The sequence below is a fragment of the Apteryx rowi genome, unplaced genomic scaffold (assembly GCF_003343035.1).
Source record: "Apteryx rowi isolate R43461 unplaced genomic scaffold, aptRow1 scaffold_1322, whole genome shotgun sequence".
NCBI classification, from domain to species: Eukaryota; Metazoa; Chordata; class Aves; order Apterygiformes; family Apterygidae; genus Apteryx; species Apteryx rowi.
In genome coordinates, this window is record NW_020447556.1 from 19,885 (window position 1) to 40,567 (window position 20,683).

The 20,683-nt window shown below is 52.2% G+C and overlaps 1 protein-coding gene across 1 annotated transcript; it reads right to left on the minus strand.

Moving 5' to 3' along the window:
* Window positions 1–9,537: 9,537 nt before the first annotated feature.
* Window positions 9,538–10,497, minus strand: LOC112961494 (olfactory receptor 14C36-like). The gene has a single exon (XM_026056755.1). It carries the CDS (start codon window positions 10,495–10,497, stop codon window positions 9,538–9,540), a length of 960 nt encoding a protein of 319 aa, XP_025912540.1.
* Window positions 10,498–20,683: the final 10,186 nt, after the last annotated feature.

Here is a 20,683-nt window from a genome sequence, read left to right on the forward strand (position 1 = left end):
GGCCCTGGTGTCTCTGAGGGACCTGCCTGGGCCTGGCAGCTCTCACAGGGGACCTGCGGGAGACTGGAGCCCCACAGAGCTGCATATGGAGGCTGGGCAGAGGGGACCAGGGCACCTGCAATGGCACCAGCCATCCATGACCCTGTGAGTGCAGCCAACTCAGCTCTGAAAATCACTTTCCCTTTCAAAAAAACAAAGAATCTTCCCAAAAGAGCAGTGTATCAAAAAAGAACCAAACAACAAAGGGCAATAAGAACACAAAGAAGTTGCAAAAGATGAAAAGTGTAAGGAAACATGTATATTTTTTGCTTTAGATAATATATTTAATTTCTTTCTTGTTTCTTTTTTATTGGCAGTTTCTAAAGATTTCTTTTATAATAGGGCCTACACTATTAAAAAATGATATTTTTGTGTCTCGCACAAGTCCACTGCCCTCAAACCACTCCCTGCACTGGATCTTCTTTGACACTCCTTAATCTTTGCACACAGTGAGTCGCACCAYGAGGTGTCGAGCTCTCACAACTGATAGAGGGAAGCAGCCTGATCAGCTTCAGTGAAAATGCTCTATTTATCAATGGCCTAATTTGCACCAATCTCAACGTACCTGTGTTACAGTGACTTCTTAAAGGAGTCCCTACACATCTAGCCACAAACCCTTTTCGTTCCCTGCATGGTCATGAAGCATGACTCTGTTTTAGCCAACAACAGGGATGGGAATTATCTCACCTGATGACACACCCCTTCAGTGCAGATGTCTCTGGCTAACCCAGTTGTCTGGACTTCCCTTTCTAGTCAATGGAAAGAAAAAAGTTGTCCCACTGAGAGGTCTTGAGATGCTCCTCCTGGTGACCAGCCAGTGCTCCAGAAAGGCTCCCATAGATCCTGGGTCACATTTCCCCTTGCCACATGGGAACACAGCTACACAGGGCATCTCAGGCAGCAATGGCCTCTAGATGTGTCTATAAGGGCCTGAATGTAAAGTTCTCGTCACTGGGTGAAATCTTTGAAAAAAATAGCTCCTTGCAAGAAATGAAAAATACCCTTCATTTTCAGAACTTCAAACGTTCTTTATCAGTTGTAATGAATATTTTCTTTCTTTTTGATTGACAGCACCATATGCATGCACTACAGAAATTACTCTATGCGAGTGTATATATTTATATAGATGTACAGTTAATCAACGCGATACATTTCCTACCAACACTCTGAACGGAGAAACCTTGTTCTGAGAAACTACTGTATTCCAATCGACCTGTCTCCTCTCTCTTCTTCTGCCTCTCTGTCCTCTCTTCTTCTGCCTACTCTGTCTTTACAGAGGCCTCATGGCCCCTCTGCCCTCCGGGGAAGTCTCCTGTGGGATCCTGCCAGGCACATCCTGAATGAGCTGAAATCAGCTCTCCTGCAGCCCTGGGCTGTGCTCCGCCTTTTTGTCACTTCACCATCTTGTGATCATTTCAGCTATGGCTGCCCTCAGCCTTTACATCCCCATCTCGATCTGTTTCGCTTGTGACTGACAGAGTCCAGCCGTTGTTGGCTCATTGATTGCCTGTGCCAAGAAATTGTTTTCAACACTCTCCAGGAATCTCCTGGGCTGCTTGTGCCCAGGCCGACTACCCTGCCAGCAGATTTCAAGGTGGCTAAACTATCCTGTGAGAACCACGATCTGTGACCACGAGGATTCCCCCAGCTGCCTACACAAGGTTTTAGCTGCTTCCCTTCCCTCCTCAGGCAGCCATTAGCAAACACTACCAGAATGTCACCCAGACTCATGTGTCCTCTTGTCCTTACTACAAGGTCTCAGCTGACTCATCACCTGCTCCAAGGAAAAGCCCTGCACACCCCTTTGCACAGAGCATACCTGCACCTCCTCGCCATCCTGGCCTGCCTTCCCTAGGAGCTGAGTTTCAATTTGCCACGTGAGCTCTTCCATCACGTGTGTGTAATTCCTTGGGGATAGGGGAGAGGGAGGTGCCAGTAAAGGGGACATGACTGGGATGTTGAATGTGGGGCCCAGAAGAGGGGCAGGGGAGAAAATCATGGAAGTGACACACGTGCCGTGTTGATGGTGAGGTCACCTCTTGTACAGGAGCCTCATGGGCTGGGTTCTGGTAGGTGTCGTTCTGAGGACAGGAAGAGAATCACACCACCTCTCATGCCATCAGAGATGAAATTCGGGCAGGAGGATGGGGAGAGGCAGGCAAAGGGGACATGGCTGCAGTGTTGATTGTGAGGTCACTTCCACTGCAGCTGCCTGATTGGCCCTCAGCAGATGTGCTGGCCAGCAGGCTTTGGGATGTCACCCAGCGCCTCAGAGAGTCCACCCAGCAGAGATGACTGTCCCGGGGAGGAGAGGGGGTGGCACAGGTGACAGGGACGCATCTGGGTGCTGACTGCGAGGGCACCTGTGCTGCAGCCAACCCACCAGCCCATGGCCGGCAGGCAAGGCTCATGGCCACCCTGCTCAGGACTAGCCCTCTGGAGCAAACCTGCCACCAAACAGGACATAGCTCCTCACCTAGGTCTCCTCCAAGCCCAGGGTGCTGCCCCTGTACTCCAGAGGCACTATGGACATTATCTGGAGGCTTGCTGTGGCTGCTGAACATTCCCAAAGTAGCACATGATRTATTAGTACCAGCCAGAGGGTTTTTTTTATAGTATGATACCAAGAAGGAGTTATTCTGCAGGCTCCAATGTACACTTTGATGATGGGTGGGTGAGCTGAACTGTGCAAGGCCTGCTGGGACAGCCCTGCACCACGCTAGAATGAACTGAGCCTCACTTCCTTTTATCCACACCTCACTGCCAACAGGGGACCTTTGTCCCAATTAGCTCAGATCCACACTTGCGATTTCATCTCAGAGGGGCTTCACTTGCAAAGAAGAGTCCATGAGTGAGCTAATGCCCAGGCTGTGCCTGAGCTGATCAGGCAAGATCACACAGAGCGCACCTGCACCTCCTCACCATCCCAGCCTGCTTTCCCCAGGAGCCCAGTTTCATTCTGCCATGTGAGCTGTCCCACCACGTGTGTGTAATACCACAGGGATAGGGGAGAGGGAGGTGCCAGTAAAGGGACATGGCTGGGATATTGAATGTGGTACCCAGAAGAGAGGACGACTCAGAAGAGGGGCAGGGGAGAAAAAGATAGAAGAGACACATGTGCAGTGTCGATGGTGAGGTCACCTCCTGTACAGGAACCTCATGGGCTTGGTTCTGGTAGGAGCCATTCTGAGGACAAGAAGAGAATCACATCACTACTCATCCCACCAGAGGTTATATACACGCATTCTGCAGGCTCCAAAATACAGTCTGATGTTGGGTGGGTGAGCCGAACTGTGCAAGGCCTGCTGGGACAGCCCTGCACCACCCTACAAGGAACTGAGCCTCACTTCCTTTTATCCACACCTCACTGACAACAGGGGACCTTTGTCCAAATTAGCCTTGCGATTTCATCTCAGAGGAGCTTCACTTGCAAAGAAGAGTCCATGAGTGAGCTAATGCCCAGGCTGTGCCTGAGCTGATCAGGCAGGAGCTTCAGAACCTGCAGGCCTCAACCACCTCAGTGACACAGTGCAAAACGTGCTCAGCTGAGTTGGACACCTGAACTGTCAAGTCAAACACGACTGTCTTAGAGAAGAGAGGAGCATGTGGAAAGGTGAGGAACATAATTCTGAGGGGGCTTGCAAGTTATCTGCACAAAACAGCTTCAGCTTTGCAAGCTGATTCTCAGCTATAACCTGTGAAGTATTTCCTGCTGACTTGAAGGAAAGGTCTTGAGCATCACTACTCGCTGTACTCACTGTGCATCTAGGAGAAGGGGTTTGAAAGGCCACTTATTTTCTGAAGAAATACTTTTTCTTTGGAAGTTTCCCAGATTTGTCCATTCCAAAAGCCAATGGCTGTGGCATTGCCACTTGAAAGAGCGCCTCTGAGTGCTCCACCTTGGAGCACTTGGCAAGACCATTTCCTGTTAACTGTGTGGGTGAAAAAAGTCCTCCATGATGCAAACTACTCTCTGAGGCCTCCTGCTGGATGTCAGCCCCTGCATGTCTGGTTTCAGAACCCAGGGCAGTGAGCAGCATGCAGGGTGCAGCAGGGCGCCATGAAGCAGTGAGACCTTCAGCAGGAAGAGCTCAAGACACTCTCTAGAATTCACTGGATTGGAGGCGGGTTAATCAGAAGGTTAAGTAAGGGCTAATTGGGGGATTCACTATATGCAAAGAGTTTCTAGGGTCCTGCCACATGAGAAGAAAAGAGTGTCTGCACCGATTATGGATACAAGTAGTATCCCCACATAGCCTTTGCTAATAGGAGAGAGGGAAGCAACTGCTATGCCTCCAGCCTAATAAAACTTGTGGTTGGACAGATCCCAGAAGTGTCAACTTCAAGAATCTCCAACAAGGAACCCTTTCTGAAAGATGACCTCTTCTACTCTAAATACTCTAAGCTGTATATTTCTATGTATTTCACAGTCTATGTGGGATATGTGGCTGCATATCCTGGCAAGAGGTGAGGAAACGCAAGTCCTGAACCTCAGCACACACACAAGGCAGCAGGTTGCCAGCATCCCTGGCCCACACCACCAGGGCAGCCTGGGCCCTGCGAGCCAAGGCACATCCTCACCTCGCAGCACTCCCCAGCTCCCTAGCCTGGCAGCACTCCCCAAGCACATCTCTGCTCTCTCCAGACAGCTCTTCCTGCGTGTAGCACCAAGACACTGGGGCCATCGTCTCTCCCCATCTCAGCCTACCCCACCACTGTGACATGCTGCACCCCCTACCCCTCACCCCATAGAGGGTTGCCAGCCAACACACACCTGTGCATCAGGAACACACAGAGGACATGACCACGCATGGCAGCAGCTGGGGACCCACAAGAGCCCCAAAACACAGAAAAGGCCAACTCTCCAGACCTTCCATTTGCTTCTAGTCCTCCAAGGCCTTGCAACAGGCACTTTCTCTCAACAGCCATGTACAGCCCTGCTCACGCTCACTTCCCACCTCCAGGAAGCAGACACACAGTGCTCTCACAGGAACTCAGCAGGCCAGCTCTTGCCTCTCACTTTTGCCTCACCTGCCCTCAAGGCACTCACCCAACCAGCCTCCCTACTCAGGTCTCCTTTGGGGCTTCCATGGATGTCACGGTCCGCGGGAGTGACGGGAATGAATCATACGCATTCACAGAATGCAGGTTCAATTCCATCTTTATTCAGCAATTTGCCTGTTTTATAAGTACAGGTATTCAGCGCTCTGGCCCTTGATTTGTGGTTCATACAGATTATGTCACAGGTAGCCAATCATTGCACCGATCACGCACGCAGCGGTCATGCCTTGTACCTTGCTGCTTGTTTAGCAAAGCTGTCTAGCCCTTAACCTTGGTTCCCACTGGCTTCTGCTAGTTTATCTGTACTTTCTCAGGATGTATCATTCCCAGCTGCACCAGTGTCCTTGGTAAACTACTTTAAAGCACATAGCAGCGGCTACAGCCTGAGGCCTAAGGCTTCAGCAAATTTAGCTACTHATGCTAAGCAAGTTGTGCTAAGCAACTAATCCTAAACAGTGTWRKTYCWAYAMTCTATATYTCATATAGATTGTTGTTCTGAAGTACCGCAAGGGCCCCAACACATGGAGATGGAGCAGTCTCTTTGGCACCACTCCCCCTCTCTCTGCATTTGATCTAGGGGCTCATAAATGACCACATGGCAGCACACAGACACGCACTGACCAGCATGCACAGGGCCAGGGCACCAGTCCCACACAAGCAGGCTTCCAATGAGGAAAAGGGCACAAGGCTTCTGCTTCTCTCAAGCATTTGCATTCCCCTGTCTCACCAAGGGCTGCCATTTCTCTCCCAGGCAAAGCCTTGAGACAAGCCAGCAGGCTTCAGCAGTGTGTGTGACACATGGATAAGCCAGCAAAGGCTCTCCCTCCAGGCTCCCACATGCCGTGGCCCAGGGAGAGTCCAAGAACACCAGCAAAATCACCTATATACTTGCTATACTTAGCGAGAAGTGCAAAGTCAACCTCCGCGTCTACATTTACCAGAGAACATCATCCCCGTTTTAAATGGAGCAGTACTGATTCATGATGATGGAGGGGAATAACATCTGTGAGAGATGGTGTGGAAAATTATTGTCTACTTCTGCTTGATTTATTGGTTGCCTTTCTATATTGCTGTGGAGCTCTGCAGGTACCAATCCTTCCTCCCAGCACACTCACCAGACCCAGAAGTCACCTCACCACCAGCATCCAGGCCATGTGCCTTCTCCTGGCCTAGCAGCTGCTCAGATAGAAATGACTTTGTAAAATCGTATCCCACCAGGTACTTGCTGATGGTCTAAAGGCTTCAGAGACACAAGTTGCCTCAAAATAGCTTCCCCTGCCATGAACATGCTACAGCCCTACGAGGTGCTCTTACCCAGGAGATCTCACAATCTCCTTCCACACCCATCTGCCTGATGCTGGCCTATCAGGAACTCAGGCAGAAGTGACCTCACAAGCAAATGCCTAAGCCATTAGCCAAGTGCTAACCTTGCAGAGACAAGTGACCTCATAGTGACTTTCCCAGCAATGTGCCTCCTCATAGCCTATCAGGCACTGAGACAGAGGTGAGCTCACAACCATTTCCCCACCACGTGCCTGCTGCTGGCCTCCCTGCTTCTCTGGAGGAAATGACCTCAAAGTGCATTCCCAGAAATGGGCCTGCTACTGGCCTATCACATACTGACACACAACTGACCTCACAAGCACATTCCCCACATCACAGCCTGCTGCTGGCCTATCAGCCTCTCACACAGAAGGCCCCTCACAGGCACCTTTCCAGCCATGTGCCTGCTGCAGCCCTATAGGCTGCTGGGACAGGAGTGACCTTAGAGTCAGTTCCCAGCCATGCACCAGCTTCTGGCCTTCCAGCTGCTCTGTCAGCAGTGACCTCACAAGGAACTTCCCAGCCAGGGTGACGGGTGAGTGAAGAGTTAACAGGACTGAAGTTTGTCAACTGATATGCAAAAGAACTGATACGCACAAGAACTGATGCGGGCAAAGCTGTTGAACAGAGGAGTTAACAGGACCAAAGGAGTCTACCAACCGATATGCGCAAGGATTGACATGCACAAGGCTGCAGAATGGAAGCATTAACAAGACTGAAGAGGTCTGCCACCTGGAATCTGCATGGACCCCCAGGGAGAGAAGAAACAATATGGAGGTATTGTGGTCTTGCCTCGCTAGCAGGGTCCTCCCAAGCAGACAAACAAACAGTCCTGTGATTGTGAAACTTGCTACAAGTCAGCAAAAGCAGTGTTTGCCCAGAGCCCCAGCTGTATAAAAAGAGACTTGGCAGCTAGGAGAGTTTGAGCAGGGATGGGAACGTGACCTGATCATCCTCTCCGGCTGGACCGTGAGTATCCCCCTCCTCCCCTTTTCCTGGGACGCTGGGTTAAGGTAACTCCTCGAGAGTGAGAGTCCTCTCACTAAGAGAGTGAACAAGAAAGCTTTCAAGTAGGGATAAGCAGTCCTTCCAATTAATAGCACAGTAATCGACAGTTTCGGGTTATCCTTTCTAAATTAGTAACTGGTGGTTTTGTGTTATCCTTTCTAAATTAGTAATCGCATTATTTTAATGGATGTTACTAATCCAAGAACTTGTGTGAGAAAATAAACATTTTTTATTTTTATTATATTACTGTCTCAGTCATTGCTACTGAACCTTCATAGTGTGGCAGTGTAACAACCAGGCAGTACAAATGCCAGCAAGGCCTCAACCCCACAACAGTGTCTCCTGCCCCTCACTCTGCTTTCCAGCCCCTTCCTCCTCGAGGATTTGGGTTCAGAGGTACCACTGTAGATCTCCAGGACCATGATCTGCTCTGAGAAGTGCTAGCTTGACAGTTAGATTCAGGTTGGTAGCTGCTTTCTCCAGGAGAGTTTGTAAAGATTTGCTGTCCCCTGCCCCACTGCTACTCAACTACCATGGTTATTTCTTTATTTTTCCTTCAACTCATTTGAAATTTCCCTTACTGCATCTTCTCCTTGTTCTCTCTTGTCCTTTCCTCCCCTTGGCCCCCAGCCAGACTACCCCATCTACTTTGAGGACAGTCACAGCCTCATCTCCAACCAGAGCCTTGCTGGGATCTCCTGGGACTGTGCGGGCGGGCCATGGTGGCCATCTGCAAGCAGAGCTATGTGCTGCAGGTCCCTACATGGTCTCAGACGAGAATGTACAGAGACATAACATGACCCAGGGCAGAACCTGTGGGCCGATGGCAGGGCAGAGCCAGGGGCAGCAGGCATGGGAAGAGAAGACCTCCAGCAGCTCCTCTCCACACCTGCTCAGGGAGTGATGCACCTGGCAGTGCTCCTGAGAAAGGACGGTGACACAGGACAGGGGACACTGTGAGCTGCAGTGTTGGGCAGCAACCATCTGCACTGGGTCTGGGAGTCCTGGCAGGTGATGCTGGTGGTAGTAGCCCTCGAGAACTCCCCAACCTTGCTAGCAGCAGTGAGTCCCCTCCATGACCGTCAGGAGCTTCCTCATCCCTCCACTGATCCAGCCCTGCTGCCTTGCATGCATTCCCACAGCCCCACTGTGCAGGCATTGCACAGGACAGGGTGCATTCTGGCATGGGGAAACATCCCCCCACTATGGTCCCCATGACAGCCCTCAGTGCCCTGGCCACCACAGCCCACCTGCCTGTCAGCCTCCCACCAGCCCCCAGACCCTGCTGAGCCCTGATCCTCTCCCCCCTGGAGTTAGCAGAAGGCATGCTCCAGGGTCTGCTGAGGTCTGAGCACACAGAGAGGCCAGGCAGGGCTAGACATTCCCTCCATACATGTGCTGAGGCAAGCAGGCAGATGGAGCTGGTCACACTCAGAGATCACCCTTCACCAGGACCACGGGGAATGGCCAGTGCTGGAAATGACTAATACAAGGTTGCTGGGTGTGTGAGGAGTTTCCTGGGGCAGTTTCTCTTCTCTGTTCATGCAGCAAAAAGCTGGGCTGGATCTTTGCACTGAGACACCCTGCTTGAGGCCCCTATGGGAGGAGGATGGTCTACAGGCCCAGGAGATGGCCCCAAGACCTCCTCTGCATGCTCCCTGACAGCCCTGCAGAGGACGCAGCAGAGGGCTCATCCTGCCAGGGCTCACAGCTGGACAAGCTGTCCTCCAGCTGGGCAAGAAGTCTTCTTTGGGGGTGACTTTTGGGGTAAGGACCAGCACGCAGGGTGGGCGAGGTTGTCTCAAAGAAATGTGCTGGGGACACAGCATAAGGGACATCAGCTTTGGAGGAAGAGCCCTTCAGGCACTGCACCTGGAAGAACCTACTTTATTACAGAGCTACTGTGATGGAGTCAGCTTTGACCCACTGTTGGACACAAYTTTATATGGGCACCAGGTGAGACAGAGCAGTGTCAGTAAAGGTGGAATGAATCCAACCTTTGGTGTAGCAACATGGTGAAAAAGAATAATAACAACAGTAATAGTAGTCATAATAAAAATAAAGTGAACAAACAAAGCTCAGTCCTGGTACGGGACACAGGGGGAGTCATTTGTGGAGAGCAATGGCAATGTTACCACTGCTGAAAAAGGTCCATGAAACCACTTTCCTCAGGGCATCTTTGAGCTCCCTGTTCCTCATGCTGTAGATGAGGGGGTTGAGAGTTGGAGGCACCACTGCATACAGAACAGCCACCAGCAGATCCAGAGCTGGGGAGGACAGTGAGGGGGGCTTCAGGTAGGCAAACATGTCAGTGCTGACAAACAGGGAGACCACGGCCAGGTGAGGCAGACACATGGAAAAGGCTTTGTGTCGGCCCTGCTCAGAGGGGATCATCAGCACAGCAGTGAAGATCTGCACGTAGGACAGCATAATGAAAACGAAACACCCAAAGACTAAACAGACACAAACCACAATAAGCCCAGCTTCCCTGAGGTAGGAGTCTGAGCAGGAGAGCTTGAGGATCTGGGGGATTTCACAGAAGAACTGGTCCACTGTGTTGCCTTGGCAGAGTGGTATTGAAAATGTGTTCCCAGTGTGCAGGAGAGCATTGAGAAAACCAGGGCTCCAGGCAGCTGCTGCCATTCTGACACAAGCTCTGCTGCCCACGAGGGTCTCGTAGTGCAGGGGTTTGCAAATGGCAACGTAGCGGTCATAGGCCATGACTGTGAGAAGAGAATACTCTCCTCCTAACAAGAAGACAAATAGAAAAACTTGAGCAGCACATCCTGAGTAGGAAATGGCTCTGGTGTCCCACAGGGAATTGGCCATGAATTTGGGGACAGTGGTGGAGACGGTGCCAAGGTCTAAAATAGAGAGGTTGAGGAGGAAGAAGTACATGGGGGTGTGGAGGCGGTGGTTGCAGGCTACGGCTGTGATGATGAGGCCATTGCCCAGGAGGGCAGCCAGGTAGATGCCCAGGAAGAGAGAGAAGTGCAAGAGCTGCAGCTCCCGTGTGTCTGCAGATGCCAGGAGGAGGAACTCGTTGAGGGAGCTGCTGTTGGACATTTTGCTATCTCCAGGCATGGGGGACTGTCCAAAGGAGAAAAGACATTGAGAAGTTAGGAGAGACTTTTCAAGCAAAGAAACCCCCAAATGTTGCAGTTCTCATACAAACCCCCACATTGCCTCTCTCTTTCCTGAGAGGATCTTTGTGCAGCTCCCTTGCTTGGGCTCCACTTTGCACTGGCTGAGTGTGCTGCTGTGAGGAGCAGGGACCTCTGCCCGTGGGCGCCAAAGGAGTCAGTCCTGCTGTAAAGCTGTGGGCACAGGGGAATGGGGGTGACCAGCTCTGACATTCACAATTTCTGTCAGGTGAAAGCCACTCATCGTGTAGAAGGGCTTTTCAGCATCTTCACTCTGAATTCTAAAGAATGAGGTTTGAGGAACAGAGTTTCAGGCATTTCTTATTTTCTTTCAGATGTCCTTGTCACCCCTGGGGAGTGTTCCTCAAAGGTAGAAATCCTTGGCATTTCCACCGAGTCTTGAGAAAAACAGATTCACTGTCCCTTGTTGCTTAGTGAGGACAGCTAGTCTGTCTGTTAGTCTTGTTCCCAGCTGTCATGTGCTTGTAAATCTTTGAGCTGGAGGATGATCACACTCATATGTTGCCCTAGAAAGAAACCAGCCCCTGCTGAGAGCACACGAGTCCAGTTTCAAAGTGCACAGCTCCAAACTTCTCACCCTTTCTCTGGGCACCTGACGGAGCTCTCCACACTCCCCTTCTRGCCAAGSACAYACAGGGCTCTTTTCAGATGCCCACATACAGCCTCCCACCACTATCTCCATACTCTCACCATCTCTGCACCTTCCTCATGGGGTTCTCAGATATCACAGCAATGCTATGAGACAGCAGTGCCTTTCTAGAGGGCAGGTGGAAGCCTGGCAGGACACCACAGGGAAGCAGACAAAGGACTGTTAGGACTGAAGATGGGCTCTCTTTAAGGGAGAGCCAGCTCAATTCCCAGACCCACTGACTGCATTTCTTGGAGCTCCACAAATCAGAAGGGGGCCAGGGCCACCTCATTCCCATGCAGAGCCCTCTGTTCCACAACTTGCAGCATCAGTGTCTGAACTGCAGCTGAAAACACCCAACCCCAGAAAGCCCAAGAACAAGAACAGGAGCAGCAAGGACAGGAGGGAAAGAAGGAGCAACACCATGATCCTGGTGCCAAGGGAGGCAAGGAGAGAGACAGAGAGGCATTCTGGAAAGCCTTTACCATACCCAGCTGGGCTGCCACCTCGCAGATGGGGACATTGCAGGGCAGTCGCTCTCAGCCCCTTTGTCAGGCAGCATGAAATGGACCCATAGCAGGAGAGATGCCCCTCTCCTCTGACGCAGGTCTGGCTGCAGGGGAGGTGGCTCATGCCCTGCAGTTCCCTCTCATTCCCTGCCCATCTCTGCTGCCTGGAGCTGTCCCTGCTGCCAGCTCTTTCTCTGTCTCAACATCTTCACCTGCTCAGTGCTCACAGACCCCATCCCATCCGCTCAGGGCACTGTCTAGGGGCATCTCTGTGCATGCACGTCCTAAGGAGCAGGTCACATAAACTTCTATGAGGCCACAAAGGTGGTGTTGATGCTGTCTGTAGGCTAAGGTGGGGATGAAGCAACTTCCTGACGGTTCTCACTGACCTATTAATCTCTCAGAATGAAGGTTTAGGAGTCCCAGTTCCTTGACAAAAGAGAAAACTTGTTCCTTCATTCTCCCTGCCAAAATTAGGAAACTGATAGTGCAGACACCTGAAGGAAAGCTCCTTCCCTTCCAAGCAGCCCTTCTCTTGGTCTCCTCTTGAAAAGTCCCTTTGGACATATCCTGTACATGAGTTAGAGCTGTGAGCAGCCCTGACCCATGCAGCACCCTCTCAGCAGGAGAATGACCTGCCCTGCTGGGGGTCGCTCCTCTCACCTAGTGCTTCTCTGCATAGTGCTGTGGGGAGTTTCCCAGGCAGGCTCAGGGCTGACCCTCGCAGGCAGCACAGACACTGCCCTGGGCACACAGCATGCTGAGGTGCAGGGACACTGCTCTGAATCACAGCCCTGCACAGACCTGTGTGTACTCCCTGGCTTCACACCCCTGCAGCCACCCCTGGCAGAATGGAGCTGCACTCCCTGTCCCTCTGATGGTTTGGCAGGGAATCCCTGCTCTGAAGCATCTCCTCATCTGCCTATGCACTGGATGTGCCAGGAGCGCAATCCTTAAAATGCCTATAAGTTATGGGATGGGATGGGTTCAGAAGACCCCTCCAGGAACCTCAGTGACATTGCCCTGCAGCCAGAGACTTACCGTGGGCTGTGAAGATTTCTCCCACAAGGAGCTCTCCTCTCTCCTCCCACTCCACACTGCCTTCCACTTCTCTCTGCCTTGTCACCTCCCATGTCAGCAGCAGCAGGCAGTGCCCGGAGCCCTGCTGCTCTTTGCAGAGGAGCTGCTCCTGCACACAGCTGTGTCTGGGCAGTGCTGCCAGGTTGCCATGAGCTCCCTCCATCCCTGGAGCCTGGTCCCACTCAGGAGCAGAGGCCCAGCTGAGCTCATGAATTTCTCTGTCCCTTGTGCTCCCTCCTCCTGGGAAATGTTCACTGAGGTAGACTAAAATAATCAGCTATTGTCCTTTGCTAAAGAGTGGAGAGAGAATGATTCCAGCATTGCAATTTGTCTCATCAGAGGATGGTTATCTGCAAGAGGTGGAAACATCCCACTCAGGAAGCCCCTACTCCCAACTCTTAGCTAGGCAGAACACATAGATGGGGACAAGAATAGAGCTCCTTTTCCCATTGCTCAGGTATGGATTCAGATGAGTCGGATTGGGCTTCTCAGGGTGCTTTAGAAGGCCGTGGACTGGCACAGGATTTGGATCCTTCCTGTGAGCTCCACAAAAAACACAGGAGGTGGCATTCCCCTTGTCCAGGCAGAAGTGAGCACAGCATGGATGTCTGCATGCAAGATCTTGGTCTAGGCTCCCATTATAATCAGTGGAGATGGAGGGTGGGAGTCASTTGCTCACACACAAACACCTGGTGACATTGGAAGAGACAGAGATGGTCAAAGGCATGTGCCAGTGTCTACTTGCTCTGATGGAGCAACTGGGAGACCCACACCCTTCTAGACCATGAGTTGGGGGCCAGGCGGGAAATTGCCTTGGCCACCTGCAATGATACTAGATGCCCACTGCTACCAGAGCTCCACTCACTAGGAAGCTGAGACACATGCAGATCCTGACATTGCAAACAGCTGATGTCATCCAGTGCAGGAACTTGATTCAGTGACATAGAAATAGGCCTGCAGGGCCATGTCGGATGCCTGGGGTGTCCAGCACAAGCACATGTCTCTAGCAGATACAGCATGGGACCTCTAGGAAAACCATGTCCATTTTGAAGTGGTTGCTGGTCAAGTGCCCCAGGGCAACTCAGGTTTCCTACCTGTGCCCAAACAAATGAATCCCACCACTGCCTTTAGGCCAAGTCCCTCCGATCTACAGCCAAGCGTGCTTCATAAATGGGAGAGGCACATCCCAGCAAGGTCTCTGCTCTAGTCTCTGCACCCTTAAAACCTTCTAGCTTTCCTCCTCCTGAACCTCTTCTCACCCCCAGATGATATGAACAGGAACTGGGCTAATGATGACCTCAGGGTGGCTGGATCACATGCTGCCCAGGCTCAGGGACTTCTTCAGCGGCACCTTGTTCTGCTTGGAGATCGGTTCACCTCTGTCACAAGCCCCAAGGCGCTACAAGTCAGCTCAGGCAGCCAACCCCTCTCCTGCCTTTCCTGTACAGCCCAGCTCTGTTTCTCCCTGGCCTTGGGCACTGCAGGGTTTTCTCTCTCAGTGGGAACCTCCTTTCACCATTACATTGCCACCTGCTATCTAGGCCAGCGTGGCTCTGCTCTGAAGTGGGGCCATTGYGCACACAGTGTCTTTGGCTCTTGCTAACAGGTTTAACCATTGCAGATCTGTTCTCTGTGCCACAGCTGAGGATTTGCAACCCCAATATACACAAGTGCATGCCGCCTGGGCCACAGAGAGGAGCAGATGGAGATGCACAAGCTGCCACAGGACTGCAACAAGGTTGGAATAACTGAGATGAGGTGGGATCACTACCATAACTGCAGGGCTGTGATGGCAGGGTACAAGCTCTGCAGGCAAGACTGTTAGGGAAGAGGAGCAGGGGGGATGCCCTTGGTGTGAAGGGACAGCTCAGATGGATGGGGCTCTTGCATGGGATGGACAAGGGTTTGGGTGAGTGCTTGTGGTGATCATCAGAGTAAAGGTGATGTTGTGATGGGAGTTACAGACCACCCGATGAGGGTGAGGAGGTGGATGCAGTCTCCTTTAAGCAACCTGAGGAAGTCAGTGGTCACAGCGCCTGGTTCTTSTGGGGGGACTTTAATCTCGCTGACATTCATTGGAAGGGCAAACAGCAGGGTGCAAGCAGTCCAGGAGATTTCTGGAGGGTGTCAGGGACAGCTTCCAAGCACAGCTCCCTGATGGGCCAAGTTGGGTGACGCTCACCTGGATGTGGTACTCACACAAGGAAGCACTGATCAGGGATGTGATAATCTGTGGAAACGTTGGCTGCAGTGACTATGGAATAGTGGAGTCCCAGATTGTGAGGGCAATGAGGAATACAATAAGGCATTATGATAAGTTGAGTAGACAACTGGGTGGGTAAAAAGCTGGTTGGATGATGGAGCTCAGAGGGGTTTTTTTTGAATGGGTCATGCTTTACCAGGAAGCCAGGTAAAGGTGGAGTGTGCAGGGGTCTATACTGGGACCTGTCCTGTTTGACAGGTTCACCAGTTACCTGGAGGATGCAACTCTCATGACATTTGTAGATGACACTTAGCCAGGAGGAACAGTCATATGTTTGAGGGCTGCCATTCAGAGGGACCGCAACATGCAGGAGGAAGGGGCGGTCAGGAACTTTGTGAAATTCAACAAGGACAAATGCCAGGTCCTGCGCCTGGGGCAGACCAACACCCTGCAGTGATATGGGCTGGGGAATGCCCAGCTGGGCAGCAGCTCTGCAGAAAAAGGACTTGGCAGTCTTTGTGGACAGCGAGCTGACCATTAGCCAGCAGCGTGCCCTGGGAGCAAAGGAGGCCACAGCATCTTGGGCTTCATGATCAGGAGCACAGCCAGGAAATGGAGGGAAGTGATTATCCCCCTCTACTCAACACTTGTTAGAGGCCATCTAGATGCTGCATTCCGTTGGGGCTCCCTGTAGAAGAATGCTGTTGATCACATGCAGTGAGTCCGGTGGCAGGCCTCCAGGGTGGTTGGGGGCTGCAGCACTTGCCTGGTGAGGGAACAGAGCTTGTTCAGTGCAGAGAAGGGAAGGTCTTGGGGAGGAGTTATGGCAGCTTCCCAACTCAACGTTGCCATTGATAATGAACAAGGTTTTTACAGGAATTCATGGCAGGAGAATGAGAGGCAATGGCTATAAGCTGAAACAAGTGCAGTCAAAATTGTATAGAAGGAAGAAAAATCAGTGAGGATCCTGAAGCATTTGAAGTGGGGTCCAGAGGGGTTATGGACTCTCTCTCTTCTTGGAGGCTTGCAGGATTCAGCCGGACAAAGCCCTGAGGAACGTGGTGTGAATTCGATGTTGATCCTGATGTGAGCAGGGAGTTGGACTAGAGAGGTCCCAAGGTCCCTTCCAGCCTGAATAATTCGGTGATTCTGACATCTCTGGTGATAGCCACTGCAATTCTTGCAGGCAGGAATAACTTTTCTGCATGTGGTTAGCACTTGACATGGTCTCTCCAGAGTCATCCCTGCTGTGTGGTGTGAGGTTGCCTCTTGGGCCTGAAAGGTTTTAAGTTCACATCAGGATCAACACCGAATTCACACCACGTTCCTCAGGAATCCTGAGACAACATGAACCTCAGCTGAACCTCAGCCACCCTGCTCAGGACTAGCCCTCTGGGGCAGACCTGTCACCCAGCAGCACACAGCTCCTTGCCTAAGTCTCCTCTGAGCCCAGTGTGCTGCCCCTGTAGCCCAGAGACACCATGGACATTATCTGGAGGCTTCCTTTGGCAGATCAACCTTCCTAAAGTAGCGCATGATGTATTAGTACCAGCCATAAGGTTTTTTTATAGTGTGATAACAAGAAGGAACCATTCTGCAGGCTCCAATGTACAGTTTCTTGATCAGTGGGTGAGCTGGACTGTGCAAGGCCTGCTGGGACAGCCCTGCACCACCCTACAAGGAACTGACCCTCACTTCCTTTTATCCACACCTCACTGACAACAGCAGACCATTGTCCAAATTAGCCTCAGATCCACACTTGCAATTTCATCTCAGAGGGGCTTCGCTTGCAAAGAAGAGTCCATGAGTGAGCTTATGCCCAGGCTGTGCCTGAGCTGATCAGGCAGGAGCTTCAGAACCTGCAGGCCTCAACCAGATCAGTGACACACTACAAAACATGCTCAGCTGAGTTGGACACCTGAACTGTCAGGTCAGAAATTACTGCCTTAGAGAAGAGAGGAGCATGTGGAAAGGTGAGGGACATCATTCTGAGGGGATTGCAAGTTATCTGCACAAAACAGCTTCAGCTTTGCAAACTGATTCTCAGCTATGACCTCTGAAGTATTTCCTGCTGACTTGCAGGCAAGGGCTTGAGCATCACTACTCACTGTAGTCACTGCACATCTGGGAGAAGTGTTTTGAAAGGCCAATTATTTTCTGAAGAAATACTTTGTCTTTGGAAATTTTCTGTATTTTGCCCATTTCTACAGCTAATGATTGTGGCACTATCGCTTGAAAGGGTACCTCTGAGTGCTCCTCCTTGGCAAGACCATTTCCTGTTAACTGTGTGGGTGAAAAAAGTCCCACGTTATCCAAACTGCTCTCTGCGGCCTCCTGCTGGATGTCAGCCCCTGCATGTCTGGTTTCAGAAACCAGGGCAGTGTGCAGGGTGCAGCAGAGAGCCCCGAAACGGCAGGGCCTTCAGCAGGAAGAGCTCAAGACCCTCTCTAGGATTCACTAGATTGGAGCGGGGTTAATTGGATTGTTAAGTAAGGGCTAATTGGGGGATACTACTGCATTATTAGCAAAGAGTTTCTAGGGTCCTGCCACATGAGAAGAAAAGAGTGTGTGCACCAATTATGGATATGGGTAGTATCCCCACGTAGCCTTTGCTAATAGGAGAAGGAGGCAACTGCTGTGCCTCTAGCCTAAAAAATGGTTGTGGTTGGACAGATCCCAGAAGTGTTAACTTCAAGACTCTCCAACAAGGAACCCTTTCTGAAAGATGACCTCTTCTACTCCAAATACTCTAAGCTGCATATTTCTATGTATTTCACAGTCTGTGTGGGATATCTGGCTGCAGATCCTGGCAACAGGTGAGGAAACGCAAGGCCTGAACGTCAGCGCACAGGAGGCAGCAGGCTGCCAGCATCCCTGCCTCACACCACCAGGGCAGCCTGGGCCCTGCGAGCTAAGCCACATCCTCACCTTGCAGCACTCCCCAGCTCCCCAGCTTGCTGGCAGTCCCCACGCACAGCACTGCTCWCTCCAGACACCTCCTCCCATTCCGAGCGCCAAGACCTATGGCCACTGCCTGTCCCCACCACAGGGCACTCCACCACTGTGACATGGTGGTGATGTGTGACTCCTATTTTATGCCCAGACAAATTAAGACACAGCGAGCAAATAAGAACAACTGGGCTGAAGGGAGGTGACTACTTTCCAGGACATGAGGGGAAATCTCTCTGCTTTCTCCCTGGCTGTGCCATTTCCATGGTGGTGACCTACTGATCCCCCAGATGACACCAGCTGAGGTCACAGTGGCATGTGCTGCATCACAGGGAGGTCTCCCCGGTGCCATGGCAGAGTCCTGACTTCTCTGTGAGGCCTGGGCACTTTTGGCCACTGCTCATGTGCTTCCCACCTCTGCCCTTCAGAGCTGCTCCACGGAATAGAGTGGAGAGAGGAGGCAGCAGGACCACGTTGGGGCTGCTCACCGGCAGGCAGAGGGGCAGGGACATCTTGGAGAGGAGTTTTGGGGTAATGAGACAGGAAGAGTGTCCTTTTTCCTCGGATGGACAGGTGAGGCGAGGGCAAGAGGGCAAGCGAGATGGAGGACTGCTAGACCCAGACCATCAGTCTGAATTGCAGTTCCTTGTTCTCAGCGTTCCTGCAGCTCTCCACCAAGGGTAAGGGCTTTGGGAGCTCCTTCCCGAGGTGTCGTACAGAGACTGCTAATTCCAAAAACGGCTGTGGGTCCTGGGCTGTGTGGGTGGCTGGACAGGGCAAGGCCTGCCACAAGAGCCCTCCCTGAGGGTCCCATCTGGCTCAGGGGACAATGTGGCAGCCAGAACTCCTTGGTCATGGAGCTAGGGCTGCCCTGAGCACCAAGGCTCCTCTGGGACCAGCTCCATCCCCTCATGGCAGGGGGCAATCAAGGTCAAGGTTTCCCTAAGAGTGGGTCCCCCTTTGGCATCTGGATCTGGCAGGAAATGGGTCCTGTGTCCCGGAGGCTGGGGTGTCCTGCAGCTCCTGTGGGGCCCTCAAGAGCCTGCTGGAAATGCCCATGTTGGAAATGGATCCTTCACCTTGTAATAACCCCAAGGCGCCTACTTGTTTGGGAGAACCTCTCTTCCTTCCCTGTGAATCCTTTTATGCCTTCAACTTGACAGAGCATGGTTTGGGCTCAGAGATGTTGTCCTCAGATGGCCACAGCCCCTGTCCTCCCGCAAATGGGACTCAAAACTCTGCACCCAAAAGAGAGCCTGTTTGGGAGAGCAGCTTGGGAAAAGGTGGGGGTGCCATCACCACCCCACAAGTCCCTGTGGCAGAGCCCAGCCCCAGCGGGGCAGCGACCTGGCCCCGGGGCCCCGCACTGCCCACCCACATGGGGCCGCGCTGCCCTGAGTCCCTGCGACGCCTCGCGCTGCTGCCCCCAACATGGCGCCCCACTGCGGGAGAGGGGGAGGGGGTTGCCCGCGGGGGTCACACAGGGCCACAGTGTTGCCATGGCATCGTCCCCAGTGCTGCCCTCCTATTGGCCGCCCAGGGGAGGAGGGCGGGGCTACACTGATGGCTGTGAGGCCCCGGGGTGAGGCAGGGAGGCTGCTCAGGAGCTGCCTCAGCCTTGGGGCAGGGCAGGGGCAGCTGCAGGTGGCAGCAGCCGCGAGGCTGGGGTGTGGGCACGGAGGTCACGGCTGTATGCGAGAGCTGTGCCAGAAAATCACCAGGGTCAAATCAGTTCTGTGTCAGCAGCTGACAGGCCAGCAGGAGGCACGTGGCTCGGCTGGTGAGGATGAGGTCACTTCTGCCCGAGGACCTGATGGGCTAGGAACAGGAAGAAGGCTTGGATGTTGCTGGTGAGGTCACTTCTGAGTGATGAACTTATTGGATAGCAGGAGACCTGTGTCTGGAAAGGTGCTTGTGAGGTCACTTCCAGCTGAGCAGTTGATGGGGCAGCAGCAGGTCCACAGCTGGGACATGTGTTTTGGAGATCACTTCTGCCTGAGCAGCTGATAGGTAACTTCTGTCTCAGAGGTTTATAGACCAGTGACATGCTTGTGGTGGGGAGTGTGAGGTCATCTCTTTCTGAGTCCCTGATAGGCCAGCAGCAGGCAGGTAGGCGTGGACGTTGATTGGGAGGTCTCTTTTGCAAGAGTACCTGATAGGCCTGCAGTAGCAAATGGCTGGGGAAGCTACCTTGAGGAAGGTTCTGCCTCTGAAGCCCATAGTCCAGCAGCAGGCACATGCTGGGGGCAGGTGCTTGTGAGGTCACTTTATCTGAGCAGCTGATAGGGCAGGAGAAGGCACATGGCTTGGATGTTGGTGGTGAGGTCACTTCTGGGTTTGCTGAGTGTGTCCAGAGAAGGGATTGACGCCTGCAGAGCTCTACAGCAATACAGAAAGGCAACTCATAAACCAAGCAGCAGTAGATGATAATGTTCCACACTATCTGAGAGAAACGTTATTCTACTCTGTCATCATGAGTTCATAGTGCTACATTTAAAATGAGGATGATGTTCTCTGGAGAATATGGCCATGGAGTTTTACTTTGCACTTCTTGCTAAGTAGCAGCTTGCGGCCTCCTCCTGGTTGGCCAGGGAGTCCATCTAGACTTCCTAGGCTGCTAAAATGAATCCAGTGTGAGAAGTGGTGTTAGTAATGTCTTATTTCCAGGGTCTGTGTGGTGTGGAAATTCCCCCCTGTCAAAACAGCAGGGAGCTTTTGA